The sequence below is a fragment of the Venturia canescens genome, chromosome 9 (assembly GCF_019457755.1).
Source record: "Venturia canescens isolate UGA chromosome 9, ASM1945775v1, whole genome shotgun sequence".
NCBI classification, from domain to species: domain Eukaryota; kingdom Metazoa; phylum Arthropoda; class Insecta; order Hymenoptera; family Ichneumonidae; genus Venturia; species Venturia canescens.
In genome coordinates this window covers 8,431,604-8,450,640 of record NC_057429.1, presented here as the reverse complement: position 1 = coordinate 8,450,640, position 19,037 = coordinate 8,431,604, and the positions used below count along the sequence as shown (strand labels likewise).

General features: G+C 36.3%; 3 protein-coding genes and 1 long non-coding RNA gene across 10 annotated transcripts; 1 reads left to right on the top strand and 3 right to left on the bottom strand.

Annotated features, from left to right (window-relative positions):
- Positions 1-1,230: 1,230 nt before the first annotated feature.
- Positions 1,231-5,403, bottom strand: LOC122416460 (zinc finger protein 774-like). Of its 3 annotated transcripts, XM_043429443.1 has the most exons (3): positions 5,001-5,403; positions 4,520-4,562; positions 1,231-4,168 (listed from the first exon to the last, which is right to left on the bottom strand). In XM_043429443.1, exon 3 carries the CDS (start codon positions 4,166-4,168, stop codon positions 1,637-1,639), a length of 2,532 nt encoding a protein of 843 aa, XP_043285378.1. In that variant the 5' UTR covers positions 4,520-4,562; positions 5,001-5,403; the 3' UTR covers positions 1,231-1,636. The 3 variants fall into 3 exon arrangements, with proteins under 3 accessions (XP_043285378.1, XP_043285375.1, XP_043285377.1); XM_043429440.1 differs by lacking the exon at positions 4,520-4,562; XM_043429442.1 differs by lacking the exon at positions 5,001-5,403 and having other exon boundaries at positions 4,520-4,628.
- Positions 1,929-4,531, top strand: LOC122416465 (uncharacterized). The gene is made up of 3 exons (XR_006262115.1): positions 1,929-2,059; positions 4,028-4,126; positions 4,217-4,531. It is a non-coding gene; the product is annotated as an uncharacterized lncRNA (long non-coding RNA).
- A 116-nt stretch (positions 5,404-5,519) lies between the features above and the next one.
- On the bottom strand, positions 5,520-16,546 carry LOC122416462 (F-box only protein 32). Its single transcript, XM_043429446.1, has 6 exons — positions 15,522-16,546; positions 11,159-11,202; positions 11,023-11,072; positions 10,237-10,599; positions 8,514-8,764; positions 5,520-8,424 (listed from the first exon to the last, which is right to left on the bottom strand). The coding sequence occupies exons 1-6, from the start codon at positions 15,641-15,643 to the stop codon at positions 8,226-8,228; spliced, it is 1,029 nt and encodes a 342-aa protein (XP_043285381.1). The 5' UTR covers positions 15,644-16,546; the 3' UTR covers positions 5,520-8,225.
- A 131-nt stretch (positions 16,547-16,677) lies between these two features.
- Positions 16,678-19,027, bottom strand: LOC122416463 (18S rRNA aminocarboxypropyltransferase). 5 transcript variants are annotated; one of them, XM_043429448.1, is made up of 5 exons: positions 18,889-19,027; positions 18,208-18,364; positions 17,773-17,939; positions 17,164-17,551; positions 16,678-17,101 (listed from the first exon to the last, which is right to left on the bottom strand). In XM_043429448.1, the coding sequence occupies exons 2-5, from the start codon at positions 18,335-18,337 to the stop codon at positions 16,920-16,922; spliced, it is 867 nt and encodes a 288-aa protein (XP_043285383.1). In that variant the 5' UTR covers positions 18,338-18,364; positions 18,889-19,027; the 3' UTR covers positions 16,678-16,919. The 5 variants fall into 5 exon arrangements, with proteins under 5 accessions (XP_043285383.1, XP_043285384.1, XP_043285382.1 ...); XM_043429449.1 differs by having other exon boundaries at positions 18,885-19,003; XM_043429447.1 differs by lacking the exon at positions 18,889-19,027 and adding an exon at positions 18,637-18,875.
- Between the last annotated feature and the right edge of the window lie 10 nt (positions 19,028-19,037).

The window sequence follows — 19,037 nt, the reverse complement described above, 5'->3', positions numbered from 1 at the left end:
AAAAAAAAAAAAATTGATCGAAAAGAAAAAAATTTGATTGAAAGAAAAAAAATTGAAAAAAATGAGAATTGGCTAAAGTACTTGGCGAGTGTTTGTTCATATAATTCTTATTACAATGTATCAATCATAACCACAAACTCGCCAAGTATACTTTAGCCAATTTTTTTTATTTCAATCAGTTTTTTCCTTGGATTAAATTTTTTTTTTCGTTAACGAAAAAAAATTTTTTTCCTTTTTCTTCAAATATAACTATTGAAAAATTTTTTTCCACAATTTCAATGGACATGTTTCTCTACACAACAGCTCTAATGTAATTTTCTTATAAATCTAATGGGTAAACTGTTATATTAGACTTTGAATACGAACTAAGTATAATCTAAATGTTAGGAATAATTTCGGATTTCATGACTTAATAAATAAAAAGTTGCGTAAGTAAATGCTTCCTAACTAAATATCCTCCAATATACGCTTCTGTTCAAAAATTAACGTTCGAAATCAACTATTTGATTTATTTACGAACGGAATCAAATTTAGTTATTCGAAGAAATGTTTGAAACGAAGTGACTTTTTACACCATGAACATCTTACTAAAGTCACATTTGTGCAGCCTTCGATCCCCTTGATTTTTTATCTTGGAAAAATCCAAAGGCACATCAACTAGAATTCTCTTTGCTTTTTGAAATATTGTCTATTCCATTGAAATCGAATGAAATTTCTGTTTATACAAAAAAATTATGCCACTGTTTTATATATATGTATATGAGTATGATATGGGCTATCACATCACAAACACAGTCTCACGTATGTCACCAAAATTTCTAGTAGTGTTTACTAGACAGCAACTGCTAAACGTCAGAAAATGTGTGCGAAAAAAACGCCACCTTTTTTCGACGATACAGAAAAAAAATTGATATATTTCTTATATGCGTTAAGCTACAGAGTTTTAATTACACACGATCGAAAGAGAAAAAAATAAAAATTACGTGAATGAATAAAATCTTTGAAAACGCTGTAATTTATAAAATATCGGTGAAACGATTTTCGAACAGTTCGAAACGACTTTGCTTGCGGTAAAGGCTCTAGTAGCGACTAGACTCATCTTCGCCATCATTCTTATGTAAATGTGTAAATTCTTATGTAAAAATGTGTTAAAAATGAAAAAAGCGCGGTGTCCCGGAACCATTTGATCTCAGGTATTCGGAAAATGGAGATAAAGAATATAAGAAAACATTTAAAACAATAGAATATTTATTGATAATAAGTAATGGTAGAAATGTACATCGCTTGACGAACTTGCATGCCCGCATCATTATAGAAAATAAATGAGCTTTCCTTGTGATCTGTTTCCGTGTAAACTTCAAATTTTTCGTCGCATGAAGAAATAATAATTAATTCGGAATGAATGTATGAATCTTTTTTCATTTGGTTATTCTCATAATTATAAGACACACGATATCAGAATATCCGGTATAAACAAATATTATTTTGAATATGTACAGTTTGCAGATATCCAATCGAAAAAGGAACACAAATATATGTATATATTTGTCGTCGCATTTGTTCGAAATGATAAAAAACGAGGCCGTGAGCATATCGCATAAATTTATATAAATAATGGAGAAAAATATATTTTTCTTCACGTCACGTTTTTTGTGTGCAGTCTCATGTGTTTCTTAAGATTATCGAGTCTGTTGCAGCGGCGATCACAGAAATCGCATTGATAGGGCATTGAATTGCTGTGAACGACAATATGTCCATTGAGATGACTGATTTGTTTGAAGCGCTTGTTACAAATGGTACAAGCGTATGGTCGTTCGTTCATGTGTGCCGAAGTAATGTGGGTTTGCAAATTAGTTTTTCTGACGAAAGTTGCTTTGCAAGCGTCACATTCGAAGGGTCTAACATTGGCGTGTATCGCGAGATGTGATTTCAGAACGTTTTTGTGTTTAAAATTTTTCTCGCACAAATGACATTGGAAAGGACGTTCGTCATTGTGAACTTTTTTGTGCACAGACAAATGTGCGAGTTGCTTGAACATTTTGGCACAAATTTCGCACTGGTAAGTCCGACCGTCTTCGTGAGCTGCGCTTACGTGACGTCGAAGAGTGTCAGCCAAAGTGTACCGCTTACCACATATTTTGCACGAAAACGGTTTCTCGTTGGTGTGCGTCATAAGATGACCATTGAGATTACGTTTTTCAAGGAATCTCGAACCGCAGATATCACATTGGTAAGGCTTATCGCCGTTATGAACGTACATGTGTTTCTTCAACGAATTCGAGAGACTGAAACGTTTCGTACAAATGTCGCATTCGAAATTTCGCTCGCCCGTATGCACGAGCATATGCGATTTCACGTGACCAGCTTGCTTGAATCTTCTGCCGCATATTTTGCAAGCAAATTTGCGCTCATGCGTGTGAGTGAATATGTGACGCTCCAGTATACTCTTGGTGGTAAATACTTTTTTGCAAATATCGCACTCGAACAGACGATAAACTTTTTTCGAGCGACACATCGTTTCTTCTTTATGTGAATTTGTATGAAGCTTCAAAGCTTCGAGAGAATCGAACTTGATCGAGCATGTCGTGCATCGAAATGATCGATAGTCCGTGTGAGTCAACGAGTGTTGACTCAGGTGTCCTAATTGTTTGAAACTTTTGTTGCATATTTCGCAAACGTAAGGCCTTTCGTTCGTGTGAGATCGCACGTGTCTCTGCAGAACGCTCGGAAAGTTGAAGGTTTGCTTGCAGAATTTACATTCTAGGAGAGAGTTGTCGTTCAATTTGTTCGTTCTTTCGCTCTTTATCCCCTTTTTTCGAGGTTCTATTTTTTTTCGGGGTTTTTTTGCTAAATTTCTCAAAGCGACTCTTTTTCGGTTGGTCTTGTTCTTTATTCGCTCTTTCGATTCTTCGCTAATCAAACCAATTTTTTTCACCCGGCTTTTTGAATTTTCGTTTTTAGCATTAGACTCCAAACGATAATGTTGTTCTTCATCCTCATTTTTTGTCAACTTCTGCTCGTGAAAATTTTTCATATGGATGTTGTAAACACTGGACGATCGAAATGACTGGTGGCATATCGTACAATCAAAATTGCTCGTACGTTGGTCGTGTGTTTTCATATGGTTTCTCAAATGTCCCAATTTTGTGTAATTTTTGTGACATATTACACATTTAAAAAAATTGTTCGCTTCTCCGAGATCTTTTTTTTTTGAAAAGTCATTCGTATTTTCTTGAGCGATCAATGAGATGTTTACATTGTCGACGACATTGCCAAATGTCGTTAAATCTAAATTCGGTTCCGAAGACTTTTTGTTCCTTATTTCAGTTATTGATTTCTCAGTACCATAGTCGAGTACATTTTGTTCCTTTAGCTGAGAATTTGTTTTCTGACAAGAGTTTTCTTGCGGTCCTTTGATGCCAATTGTTCTTCGAAGATCCTCGCAGGTGTTTCTGCCAAAAAACAGTTGGCTGGGAATTGTGCCGTGACGCGAATTCGTCGTTGTGTTCTCGATAACTTGGACAATTCTAAGGGCTTCGTTCAAGGTTCTACCTGGATGATTCTTCATCCAGGTGTTCAGGATAAACCGAAAATTTCGGCGTTCTTCGGTTTTTTTCGAGGTATCTCCGTGTACAACACAAAAGTCTCGAAGCAACAATCTAATTTCTCGTACAACTTGCTCCGCATAATCACGGCCTTGTCCACTCTGAATTATTCGCGGTGCTCCAATCATTGTCACAATTTCCACTAGCTGATTCGCTACTTCTCTAACTTCGCCACTTTCCAGAGCTTTCAAAATTACCAATTTCGTTTGTTGCTCTTCATAAATCAATACACGCTTCCGATCGCTTGTTTCTCCTTCTTCAATGTCTATCACATCTATTTGAGCTCTGTGATTTATTCTCACTGGTGGATGAGACAAAGACACTTGGTTCACAGGTGTCTCAGTTTTTTCATCCTCTAAACTTATTTTGGCAGAATATCTACGCTCGCTTATCTCTTCCATTTTGGAATGTTTATGTTTCAGAGACTTTGCATAATAATTTTCTTCCTTCGGAGAGACGAACGGTACATCTGGCATAATGGGCAACTCTGGCTCCAGATAAATCCTGGGAGGAATCCATTGGTTGGTCACAGACGTCGCTGCATTCATTTCATATTTCAGCATCTGGAAATAGAATTTTTCTATAAATCTTTTCAATTCTGTTCATTTCAGCTGTTTCACAATCTATTACTATGCACGAGGGTTTTTGAGGGCACAACGCCACGGTGATTTTCTATTTTTACTGACCGATATTGAAAAATATAGACTTGCTTGAAAAGTTTGTTGCACGAATTAAATATTAATGAAAAAAAAAAGGATCGCCTAAATTGTTTTCAATATTTCAGAAATTATAGTATATAGCATTTTTAAATACACTCAAATAAAACAGTACAGTTTGGCTTTTGGAATCATATATGAAGCTTTAAGGAGATTATTAATGTTTGAAATAACGTGCGTAAATTTAAATTCAAATACCTCCAAGTACCACAATTCCTAGATATCGTTGTATACTTAGACACTGAGGAAGTGTGAAAATTGGTATATTACTTGTTGGCAGCATATGCGGAAGCTGTGAGCTTTCGTGTAATCAAGTTAACAAGTACAACAATTTCATACTGCGTACATATTATTTGTTGAGTTTGAAGAAAAAAGTTGCTATATATTTGAGAAGGTTTTTATGTATCAGTATCGAAGCTGTTTTACAATTGTATGCAAATGCAAATACTATACTATTAAATTTTAAATACAAAGTGAACGTTTTTTTACAAAACCCAAGCATAAAAAGAATGAATGAAAAATTTGCATATATCAATAATAATATCAAATTCGCATGATCGTGAAATTGAATCTACACTTGATCAGATAAATTTCTTGTTCAATCGACACGATTGCGATCTCGAGTCTCGAGAAATGTCAAAGACGAAAAGATGCATTGACGATCAATTGTACAGCTAACCTAAAAATTGCACGAAGGTCGAAGATTGTTTATGGAGTATGATGAAAAAGCCGGTACGTTGGAGCAAAACAAACGAGGTTCGATGTCGATGCTGGCAGTTGATATTGTTTTCGTACGCTTGTTTCGACTGTTGAAACGTCATTTTGTCACAATGAAATGTTGAAAAATTTCTCGTCAATTTTTTTATTCTTTATGTTTTGTTTCAAACGATAAATCGGTCAATCAAACGTTGGTCGAGCAGTACGTTGGCAGTACCAGCACTGTTTTAGATTTCATAGGTAGACGGTTCGATGCGCAGCAAGCGCAAACCGTGTAAAGTGTAAAGCGGCGCGTTGCGTCGGCGCCGCGACGCGATAAAGAATTGCAACGTGATTTCAACTATATTCTCGCAAAACGGTTCAATTAATCGCAACAAAAGTCCATAAATAATAAAAGAAAAGAGGATTAAATAAAAAAGAGAGTCAATTGTTTGTCATTTCGTTGATTGGAGGGTTCGAAGAAAATGACTCGATTGTTATATATATTTAAATAGATTTTTGAATTATTATTTATCTGAAAGCGTTTTTCCGTACAACACCACGCTAAACATTGGTCATCTACACACAATTAAATGATTTTTTCACCATGATGCCTCCGTGGAAAGTTCAAGATTCCATTTTGCAAAAGTGGAATTGCCTGGGATATGGCGCGATGAAATTTTTATACGCTTATACATATAGGAGTGAAAGAGAACTATATCCAAACCATGAGCTACATATCTACCACCTCCGCCTTCAGGGCTCGAGCGAGTAAGGGACAATTTTGCCCGTGATTTGAAATGGTTAACTTTCTCTCCTTTGCGGCGTAACATATACTATTACGGTTGCGGGTCCATTTTTATTTTCCCTCCGAATTTTTTGTAAAGCTTCGTCGGTGGTGATAGTAGTAACGGAGAACATATTTGTTGAGACGAACAATTTTTAACTACACAAGTACGCGCCCGATAACGGAAACGGCGTAGATTTTCAACTTTACATTCTCAAGCTGCCATTTACAATTTCATAAATTCAATTATTTCGCGTCTATGGTTTTTTTTTTCGTAATTCGGTTGTGATAGTATCGTCCATATTATCAGTTTATGTTCTTCTTTTCATTGTTGACTATATCCTATAATTTTCTCGTGATTTAGACCATATGACGATTTGGTCTGCCTACGCAGTGACTAGGTTAGTAAAATATACCGTGTCAACATATATAAGCATATATATATGTATATATGCATAAGTTTGCAAAGTGGTTTCTTTGGTGACGATCCTCATTAAAAAATAAATGTAATCTTTGCAAATTTAAAAATCCGGACTTTTAAGTAATAATTCTAGGAATAGGGGTTCGCGGGTTTTGAATTTTATATGAAATTCAATATTATAAAAAATAGTATTAAACCCGTATGAAATTGAAACCTTGTTGACCACCGCTCCTAACATTATGACCTAAAAACAATTAAAAATCTTGATATTGAGAATTTTTTAAAAAATTTTCTATGAGCACTTTGATGTCAGTCATCAAAAAGTAAGTGTGAAAAATCGTCACCAACGAGATCACTTTACATACATGTATGGGTTTATATATATATATGTGTACATATATACACGTATACTTGCAATATATTTTGCGAATTCTTATCAAACGCATATTTTTCATTGAAAATTATTTAAAAAACGATTTTAACAATATTCACTTCGTTTCCATTAGTGTTGTAATACAAAAAATGAGAATTATATTTTTTGGTTTACTTGAAATATGTGTTTCGTATACAACTGAAATTTATGGCTAATACGTAAATTCACGTAAACGCAATAGCATTCTTGGTTTGGCAGTAAATTTTACTTTTAAATTTTTTTATAATTTTTTGCTTTGTCGATTCGCCCCGATCAGATTTTTCAATCAAGCGTGTAATAATTTAATTTAAAAAATCATCATACGTTTGTATATGGGTAAAGAGCGCGATTGTATATCATATATAAGTTACGTATTGTAACATGAACTATTGCAATGATAACTCGAATTGGTTCGATGCGATGAACATTTCGACGATTAAATGAAAGAATAGAGTGTATTTAAAATAATAAACACATAATATAAACCGTGTAAATAGGATTTTTTTTCTCGTTTATCGTTGTTTGAGAGACAACCGCTTTGCGGAAGCTCTCCGAACTCGAATGATTGCACATATTCATGTAGCTTATGTCTACAATCATACGGTTCTTACGAGTAAATAATGTATTAACAAATATGTAAAAAAAAGCTACCAAAAAGCACCGTGAAAAAAATCGTTGCGAGCCCGTGGTACGTATCGAATTGTAGGAATTACGATTCTGGATCGCTCTCAATATTTGGACATTTTAATAGCCATGATCCAAATGAAAAATAATTATTCCGCATGTAGGAAAAACGAATTTTTTAACGAAATTTACTTTTTTCCATCGAAAATTAATGGAATATTAGAAATTTCGACATTTGGCTATTTTGGATAAGTTTTCATGAGAAATTCCGCACGCCTGTTCCCGAGCAAACTCAGGATGGACCTTTTGAAGACGAAAATTACGAAAATTTATAAAAGACGCACAACAATAACTTTTACGATCGTTTTTGTGGCAGGAATAGTCTCACTCTCAATCACACAATATCGTTAAAGGAACTCGGTAATTGCAGAACGGCGAAAAATAAGAATATTAATTAATGGAACTTTAATGGTGTTTAGACCGGCGGACGTACACCGGTCGAAGAGAATATCACTAAACATTCCACGCTCGATTTATCGATTACCGTGAATTCTCACATGCAATATCGATCGTGCTACGGAGAAGAAACAGACTAGCAATTTCAAATCGTTCAACTCGCATTATTCCGCGGCATCAAACTTCGCCCGGGAATTCTTTATTCCACTCGTAAAAAGAGAAAGAAAGAAAATAAAAAAAATGGAGACTTTAGTAATTCGAATGAGCCGAGCATTCAATTTTTGAAGGACTAAAACCTTGACTTTTCGTTTATAGTCAATTTATGGAAAGTTCGAGAAGACTTTTTGATTTCTCGTGCTTTCCCGAATCACAAGTGCTTTTTCGAGTTCCTTGTATTCACGCATGCACATTCATCCCCGCAATAACATTATTTTACACTCTTTATCCCCGTTTTTGCGTTAAACAGCAACGAAGAGAATACTACGTATTTTCAGATCGGGGAGAGCTTTCACAGCGAGAAAAATTTGAGGAAAGTCTGAGGCGGTATCGGAACATGGAGCGAGGCCTGATCGACGTCCGCTAGTTTTTCTTGAAAGGCTGGATCCTGATCGGCGATACACGGATGTCCCAGGGACCGCCAAAATAAACAACGACAGTTACGACATAGCTGTATCATTTCGGCGTACTCCTCCCTCAGCCCGAAAGACCTGAGACACCATTATAAATGAATAAGCAAAATTTCAGCTATCAATGAAGACTAAAAGTGTTTGGAAGCTCTTCTGTGCGATGCAATTACCTCCGAGCGGCTGCGAAAAGTCCCTTCCAATCTTTGCCCGGATTATTCTGAATCGTAGTGCCAAGTTGTTGGGGTGAAAAATGATACTGAGATAACTCGCGCCAAATTCGTTGTTCCTGTGCAAGGCTCGCGAGGTGCTCGCACGCTTCAGAGGATGCTTCGAGGTCTCGAGGGTCGCTCAAACGTAAAAGAACTTCCCGTCGGCATTCGGCTGGCAAATCGGACCACTGGGGCTGTTGCTCTTCATCGGGCTGTAAAATTCGACCCAACATTAATTTGTCACGAAATATTTTCGGAAAAAAACACTTATGTTGCAAAGTTCAAAGAGTGTGCGACTCCGAGATGATTTTTATCATTGAAATTACCCAATTTTAAATATTCAAAAACCCATCGTCGTGGTGGAATATTTATGAGGTATTCCATGTGGGACTTTTTCCTTGACCTTGATTTTTTATATAATTATATTAAGTCTGGGATATAAAAACACCCTGACATTTTTTCAGATTTTTCTGAACAGCCATTTTTGAAAAAAAAAATCAAGAAAACGGCCCTTTATAAAAATCTAAAAAAATTCCCAAAAATCGGTGATTTTATGGGCAAACATTTTATGCTATCGCCCGTAGTGGAAGTAAGATTTTTTCTGTGCGTTGCTATGAGCTATTAATGTTGAAAAATTCCGAAAAAAATCGAGGATAACTCACTCCGAGCCAATGGTGAAATATTTTGATACCTAAAACTAATATCACTAAAACAATATTTCAAACTATATAAAACACTGGTCATGGAAGGATCGGAGGAAACTTCCGATTTTTCTGAATGAACAAAGCCAACGTTGTGGCAAGAAAATCACAATGGTTCGGTATCTCAGTTAATGGCCGCTTAAAGCTAGTCCGGTGTGGCGCTCACGGTGACAAATCCGGATGTACTAGTCTTTGTCCAAAATACTTCAAAAAAATAAGTACCACAAAAAATTTAAAATTGAATAAAAATATGTCAATCTATTTTTTTCCAAATGTAGAAAAAGATCCTCCCATGACCGATGTAATAGCTTCAAATATTGTACGTATAAAATCATATTATATGGGGAATTCGTAACTACTAGTTGATCAAGGTCCACAATTTTCATTTGGTTATTCGAAAATTGTGAAGAAAATAAGTTTTATCAAATTATTTAACTATTGGCTCGGAGTGAGTGTTCCTCGAATTTTTTTTTCTTTAAAAATGGCTGTTCAGAAAAAATTGAAAAAGAACGTCGGCGTGTCTTTTAGACTTAACATTATCGGAATATGAGCGAAAAATAATCCATCAGCATAGTAATAAAACTTGATATTAAACAATACACATGAGAGCGTGCTCGCAGTCGTATGAGTTTGTTTATAAAACGAATATACAGATCAAGCAAGAGGTCGACACGAGGCCCTTTGTCTTTAGAGTTAGAGTCACTTTTTCGACCACTGCAACGCTCAGTTAATCGATAGATCTCTTAGATTAAATTTCATTGAATAAAATTTGCCATTTATTTCGAAACCTGCTTTCATAATCCAATAAACATAGTCGTTTAAAAAAAAATCAACCAAATTGCCGAGGATCATGGAAAAAGTCTGCCGATCTCGCATCCGAATAGCTCTTATAAAAACGTCTTATAAAACTAGGTTATTTTTCTATTGAAAATTATACCGCATACAACATTTTTGTTTGATAAGAATTTTTAGAGTGATTATACCTGTGTAATGGTGATGGACGAAGCGATATGTAAAATTCTGTCGAGGGCTGCTTTGTGCTTTTCCCAGAGTATAACGGAGCCCAACGGCCTACCACCCCAGCAACATCCGGCGCTAAAAGCTCGGACTCTCTCGACGAGTCTTCGCAATCTACCGGTTTGTTGTTGGGACAAGGAAACTTCGAGGGCAACTTCTTCGAGCATATTGAAGAGCACCCGCTGGGCACATCCGCTGAGTCCTCCCATAGTGTGGCTGACGAGGAGATCGAGGAGTCTGACGATATAATTGAAGCGACGACAGTCGTGAACCGCCGACAAAAAATCGAGTCTTTTCAGTGCATCGCTGAGTCCATTGAATCCGGCGATCTATAAAATTAGAACGGAGTAAAAGAAGCGCTGTCGATAACAATTATTTTGTGCATCATTCCAACGACTCCGCCGTTCGTTCATATTTATTTTTTCGTCTCTCATTCTCCCCTAAACGTCTCTATAGTTTGCCCCTCCTTGGCACACGCGAGTGTTTATTCACAGCTGTTCTGTCTGTATATATACGAGACGCACGAGCCGAGGAAGGAAACTGCTTCTTTTGGTACGTCTTTTTTCTTCTTATTTCTTTTCATCGCCCTCCGATTTTCAAGCGCATTTTCCAAGTTCGTTCCGCGCTCCCGAATAACGAGCTCTTCCCGCAATCTCCTTGAAAATTCTCACACATTTTTAGAGAGCTTCCTCAACTCTCTCTAAAAATATATAAAGAAATAAAAAATTGCCCTCGCCAGAAGAGTCACTCACCTCGCGGGTGCACTTTAGCGTTATGTGACAGTGCGGTTGGACGGCATATTCTGAAAAAGAAAAAAAAAACGAAAAAAAAATTCGTTGTGAAAAATAACTCGAGACGATAATTTTTCTTTTTCCATATGACTCTTACCTTTCTTCTTTTCCTTTTCCCTCTTCTCGCCACCTTTCTCGCTCCTGAAAAATATACAAAATCGTCATTTCGGCACTTGCGGAGGAGCAAATTTTACTTTTCACGAGTCGTCGAACGAGACTCTCTTTTGCTGAGGAGAGTTGCATTTTATTGCAAAAAAATAGATCGATTGGAAGAGAAAAATTGAACGAGTGACGTGATTTGTAGTTCGTTGCGGGAACAACAAAAAATAACTGTTATACCTGATTCGGCCCACGTACGAGAATGTATTCGCGCGCGCGCTTAGTTTGTGCGTAGGCATCGTTTAGATCGTTTTTATACGAGACCTGCTCCGCGATAAACACGAGTCGCCTTTTCATATATCGAAGCAAAATAAAAAGCGATGCTCGCAAGTGCTGATCGCGAGATTGAGCTTTTAGTAACGGCGACCACGCGAGATAGTACACGTTCAATATATTACGATTTCGTCCCGGATTATAAACAAACAACATTTTATTGGTCTATGAAAGAACATTATAATTTTTTAGTGAAATCTTATGAGAATGAGATCCGACACTGGAGAGATCCACGATTTTTCCATTTGAGATAAAAGTATTAAGTATTAAATGAAAAAGATCTGTTGCTCCGAGAACATGGTTCAGTAGAATATAAATATATATTCGATATTTTATTTTAACATCCAACGAAACTTGCGCCGGGAATCGGATCGCTTTTCAAACTCGGCGAGGATGATTTTGAAAATGAGCTTCGAAACAGCTCGGGACTTTTTATCGCAACAACGACTCTGAGGCAGGTGTTGTTAACATTTATGTTATATGACGAGTCGCTGCCAATTGTTTTTGAAAATTTTCAAAATTTGTTTCTTTCATAATTAATTTTTTTTTCTCTCATTTATTTATAAATTATAAGCTGTTGTGTATTATAACAATAAATAATTTTTATGAAGCGGTTGTAAGGACGGTAAGTGAATTTAGCAGTTGCAACCATCGGTGCCATCTGCTATTGGCTGCACGTGCGCCGATTTTCGTTTAATTGTTAAATCGTTGCCGAAGGTCTATTTGTATTTTTTTAGTCTGCGTGAGATGCGGTTTCTGTCGAGTAGTTGTGTTGCTAGCTCGTTCGAATGTTGTTATAATTAATTAACTACAATATTTCAGAGAATATTGTAAGTTGTATTTTTTTTTTCTTTTTTTCTTTCGATTGCGTTGATATATACTTCGCAAAGGTATATACGCAGTTATTTATAAACGAAATATAAAAATTTGAAGAAAAAGAAGTACAAATAAATTTGCCAAATTCTGTTAATCTTGTAGGCTCGAATTGAATTATTTTTCATGAAGACAGAGCGTTTCATAGAAATCGATAGAACAATTTGAAAAATACATAAAATGGTAGATAGAATATATTTGAAACTGAGAAACAGACAAATTGGCAATAATTCGTTTGATTTATGTAAATCAAGTTCAAAACGAGAAGAATGCAACTGAAGGATTCGGGTAATTTGGAATCCACGAAGGTTCTGCTCTCTCTCTCTCTCTCTCTCTCTCTCGTACACGGGTTGGTGTGCTGCTGCGTGCTATGAGTTAGCTCTTCATCCTGTCGTATCTAGCTGGGTCATGACCTACTTTTCCAGGGTTCGCCACGAGTATTGGGTTGGGTCAAACCGATATTTTCCATGTACAGGATTCGACGAGTGAGATCTCGGGGATTCTCGTCGCTGCGCGGTATGCAACTGCAAGATGCAAGGACAAATTCTTCCCTACGAGTTGACCTGGTCATATATGCAGAAATTTATCAGTTTTTCAAGCTCCGAGAGCTTCCTGTCCGTAAACAACTTTTCAGCGGTAATACCTTAGGGTGATGCAAACAAAAAATCAATATTTTTTTTTCTCGGAGCTCCAACGGAAATCGTTGGTACATCAAAAAAAAAGTTATTCTCCCAAAATATGAGATTTAAAAAAAAAAAAATTTGGATAGAGCTCGAGCCACTTTTCGATATTTTCCGGTTTTTTTGATCAAAAATCGCGAAACAAACATTTTCTTTTTTGCTCTCATGGCAATAAAAAAATTTTTAAATTACTATAATTATAACAGTTTTCTAATAGAGGAAGCAATTCTCTACGAAAAACTACCAAAAAGTTTGTTCGTGAAACGAAAAATTTGATTTTTACAGTCTTATAAAAAATTTTTTTTCTATCGATTCAACTTCAAACGGTGATAGCACCAAAACGCTTGCTCCGAGCCAATCGTTCATACGGACTTTTTTTGTAGGAGAATCGATTCCCTATAAAAACACATTCTTGTGGTTTTCGTATGATTTTTTCCTAGAGAGTTATGTTACGATGATCAGAGGTCTCAATAGTTTCCTGGGTTATTTTTATTATGGAAAATCTTCGAACGCGATGCGCCGTTCGAAATAATTGTTTGGTGAGCTCTGCTTTTGGGATTCTTTTTTTTTTTTCAAAGGAAAACAAAAATATCGATTTTTTCCAGCAAACCCTTGTATGCATACTTTTTTCATCCTTTTGAATAATAATGAATCTTTATAACTCGCTTTTCTAGGAAAAGGAATCTCCCGGAGAGTTTGTAAAAGGTGTTTCCACTGATAATATTCCGAAAGTGCAACAACGACAACATCAATCTCTCTCTCTCTCTCTCTCTCCGCTGAGAATGATCGAACCAGAAAAGTGCGAAAGCGTAACGGCGTCGAATAAAACCATGGAGATCCACAGCTTCTGACGTCCCCCGATCTCGGTCATTATTTCATGTCCGTGCCACCAATACGATCCAATTATAACGTATATATTTGAATTAATGTAGAGAGAGCCAGTCGCGTTAACTTAAAATTGAACTATAGTTTTTTATATTTTACAGAATGCAATTTAGCGGTTCGTATTAGCCGATGACATTTAGATAAATACAAATCTCCGAGCTGTCTCAGCCCTGTGTCTCAGCTTTCGAGCTGAGAATAAAGATAAAAATGGCTTATTTTTATAATTGAGCCACGAGAGTTACTGATCAGTGACACGTTTTTAAAACATTTTCATTATTTATTGACGAATAAGAGTAAAAAAAGAAATCGTTAGAATTCATCGAGTCGATAGATCATGCATGTTCATTTAACTGAGTAAAATAAAATATCAGGAAAAAAGCATTTTTTTATCGTCAAGATCATGCATTTTGTAATCTCGCACGAAGTGCCTCAATATCGTCGTAGACACGCATATATGAAGCACGCATATATGTATAGATAAGCGGAGGGGAAAGCATGCACAAGTGCGCAATTCCTTCGTCGTAGGTCTTTTATTATAACGCGTATAACATTAAAGAGTTACTAGTATGAATCGCCAACACGCTTTGCCTCGTGCAGAACGCACGATAGACTCGAATTCGTACGAGCATACACGTATATCTCGTTGCTATGGCAAGCGAACAGTTATAATTATACCAAAACCGACAGAGATCCTTCCAGTTGGCTCAACGTACTAGAATAACCAACAACAACTTCAAAGGAAGAAAAAAACTCCCGATCAAACTTGGTCTGCATTTTAGGAGGCATATGAAAATTATAAATTCCCGTTCACGTTCGAAGCCGTTACAATTTCAGTATGCAGAAATGAGCTTTGAATCTCACGAATTATCTTTACTTTCAAGCTAAACGCAAAAGAGTTTAAGAAAATATTTCGAAAATTCGTGAAAATTCAGTCGCGTTAAAAGCTCCGTAGATAAGTCATCGATCTCTCGAGACTTGTGAACAAAGAAACACGTCTCTGCATCTGCACGATGCGTGTTTCGAGCGTCTCCAGCAAACAGCTGAGCGCCTGCTAATAAGAGTAAGGGACAAGAGGCTAAACGTCAATGTCAATGATACACGAGCTATAAATTGAAATATTCCGAGTCGGAAATTCTAACCGTTTAATCCGTGTATGTTCATAATTTACATATGTATACATGTGTATGCGCGTGTCCTGCGAATATCCTTAACATTCATTTTTTTCACTCGCTGTCTCGCTTCGTCTTTCTGTCTGACCACTCGACGTAAACATGCGAGCTTGTAAACAAAGATGTCGACCATGTCGATGTAACAGCTGTGCTGGACGCTCGTGATGAGAGCATAACGAGTAAAAAGTTGAAAAATTTACGAAAGCGCATTTTTATAGTTATCCAATCTTAATCGCTAAATGTGAGAGAGTTTAATTATAATCCGTTTGTCTCAAATCTATATGGTCTTCGTCTACATCTATATAGTTCAGTTGTCTTTTTTTTTATATTAATTATTTTTTGCAAACACCAAAATATACATGAAAGCTTTCAACTGTGAAATATTCTACGATTTAAGAGCAAAACAAACAAAAAAGCTTACCGGATCAGAAGCGATATAGTTTTATTGTTTGCGCACTCGAGAATCTTTTTTTTCTCCCAACCCTCAACAGTTTTGACCCATTCCTCACCCGGACTTCGCCAATCTTTGGAGATGAACGGCATTTTTTATTTTTATTTTGAGTCTGATCGTCCTGTAGAGGTTTCCACAGGTACGATAAAAGGGCACCGCGGAAGCACCGCTTTTTTTCCCCTCCCCGACCGTGGTATCAAATTTTTGTTTTTTTCTACAAGTTTTTTTCTGTCTTTCGCGATGATTTCCAACTGACGCGTCTTTAAAACTGTCCGTTATTGACGCATGCATCTGCTACGCTCGTTGCGACGACTAAATTTTTGACGTATACGAGAAAATAAAAAAGAATAATACAATTATATGAAACCTGCCCCCGCGGTGGCTAGACGACTACTGGTTAGCCCTAACCATCAGCAACCGTTCTTCGGATTGTTCAATCCGGTACTGCGTGAGCGAGTTTGTCCCGAGACTCACGAAAGACCAACCGCTGATCGAACGCGCATACACGAACTGTCTTTTTTACTGTGACGTCATTCAGGAACGAAATATTTCCCCATCAGCTGTGATTCGTGATATTTTCCCTTTACAAACGCGCTCCAGCTCCAGTAGAACGACGGAAAATGCGCACAAAAACACGTATATATAGATATACACGTATATTTGTATCTAAATTTAATATCAAACGATTTTTTCGAATTTACGTCCAGCGCCATCTAACAGCGTTCATTTGAATTGAAGAGTGTTTACTTCGAGGGTAACTACAATCTTTGGTCAAATGAAAAAACATTTTAATTGTTATACACTTTGCATTTTTTCGAAGAAGTTGCGAGTCGGATTGTCACTCAATTGTAAATGAAAAAATGTAATGTCAAATCAACACCCTAATAGTGATTTTGTGATTTTTGAGAATTTGTTTAATACCTATCGCCTCAAGCTTCAAATTATAGAAAAATTGAACGTACATTTAATTCAGAGTTTATTTTCGATCAGAAAAACGAAGAAAGAATTTTACTCGTTAAAGAAATATGCATCTAGCTGAAAAAAAAAATTCCTAGCTTGAGCGAACTTGAATCGCTTATATATAAAAGACATAGGAAAATAAAATAAAATTAGGAACGAAGCCAAATTCCGTATGCATAAGAAAGTCTGTATGTAATCGACTATACAGTTTGACACATGAAATGAATTTAAACAATGTATGGTATCATTTTGTCAACTCTGCGCAATCACCATAATTCAATACATATGTTCTTAATTCGACAATAATTTAATTACTCTGATTTCTACGATTTTCCATAAATTCCAACGGACATTCGGGACTATTACGACGAAAAAAATAAAGAATCGTGTTTTGATTATCTAAATATACTATTTTGCTGTTTCGTTGTCCTCTTTGACATCGCATGGATTTATTACCATGACACAAGTTTCTCCTTTGTTTCTACTGTCAGCCTTTTGGTCATTTTCCTTTATATCATGTTTCATCACTTGATGTTGTTGTTCTTCTTCTTCTTCGGAATCACTTTCGCTTGGTGGAAAGTCCGGGAGTGCTGGAAAACATGCGAGGTCTCGATTGAAACCTGTTTCAACGTAATTTTCTGCAGGATCTTACCTTTCCGATCTATTTTTTCTTTTCTAGCATCTCTCAAAAATTTTTCTTGAGCTACTATGATGTCCTCGCTGTTTGAGCAAGCTGCATAAGCAGTCAAAAGTTCAGCATTGAGCTCGAGGAATGAATGACCCCAAGAGAATTTGCCTAGGTACAATTGAGCTTCTCTGGAAAATCCAGTGATGACCAGCGTTGCAGCTATCGCCTCGACGCAACTTAATTCACAGGGTTTGCCGTAATTTATTGGATTTGCAGCTACAAGAAATGGCAATAAACGAGGATGAGGAGTTCGCATTCTAGAAAACGGAGTTTCATCCAGCTTTGCCCAGCTGCAATCGACCACGGCGCATCCTAGATTTTCCACAATATCTCGATCCGTCGGAGATACGCACTGTTTACAAGCAATTGTATTGAAGTAAATCTGGAGTTCAACTTTAATAATACACAAGGTCTGAATTTATTTATCAACAGGGAACGTTTGTTCAGGAAAATTTGTTTTATTGGAATCACTACAGAGATTACAAACGTAATATTTTTCTAGAGGTATTTCAATTGAGGTTTCTTTCTAACATGCTGTAATTTGACTTGATTTTGAAAATTGCAATAACCTACCTTTTTGCCGACAGGAGTCAACACTAACCCTGGAAATCTTGCACCCAATCTTAACGTTTTCACCAGTCCGTGCCTTGCTAGTTTCCTCCCTGAACACTTTTTTGGATCACAGTGTTCCAAATCCCACATTGCAACAGGAAATGGTACGGGCCATTCTTTTTCACTTTCTAATCGATTTAATGCACAGAGTTATATTGACGAATCTACAAGACAGCTGAATAGAAAAAGATACAAAAACTATTGAAAACTTTCAAATTTATTTATAATTTTTCCCCGTCAAACCAACGAATTGCCTATTACAAAAAAATTCTTAAACGCATTGGAGAATGAACATTGCATATGATTGAACTTATTCAGAAAAATAAATTTCCTAAATGAATACGTTCATAAAAAGAGAAACATGTGGAAAAAAGATGTAATTTCTGTGATTCTAACCTGATTCTTCTTCATCTTCCGGATCTGATCGGTCCTGTTCTTGTCGATATCGCTCTTCTTTTCCAACCACGTGTCTTTGCCTTCTAGCCAATAGTTTACCTTTGTTTTTTTTTCCTGCTTTTGCTGACATTTTTGATGACTTTGTTTATATTATAACCTGAAAAAAAGGACTTTAAAAGAAGCTATATTTACTACGCGTCTATGTGGATGACGGACGGGTGAAATGACACACACTGCTGACTTTCTAAAATGAAGGTTATTTCAGAATTGGATAGCGGAATCAGCGGAATAAAAACATGCGATCATGGAAAAGCATTTTCGATGACAATTATAGCATATTCGTCGTCACGTATAAAAATAGTTGAGTATTATTTTTCTTGGTGAAAGTATAGTTTGTTTTCTGATTTTCAGATATATTTTCTTTCAAACCTGTTTTTAGATTTAAATCCAATCTTATGCGCACGCATATATTTTGCAGGTTGGAAAAAAATGATTAGCTAGTCCGGTTATTTATGATGGAACAGTGCAGGGATTCAAATATTGTCTACGTGGTCTACTTATTGCAGCAATGTGAGGCGAAAAACGAGAAATTCTGTCATGATAGCATGTTTGAAATCTTGTACACTTGTCGTGTTTCTATATAAAAAAAACTGTCTCAACCACTTGTAGCTGCTTACTTACAGAGTTGTTGCGATCAGGGAGAGGGAGTGTGTTTGTCATAATGTATGAAACAAATTTGCAGTTACGTCGTTTGAGATCTAGGGTTCCCTTTGCCAGTGTCTTTACTGAATTTTTTATACACCAATAAGAATTTTCTTTGCATTTCTAAG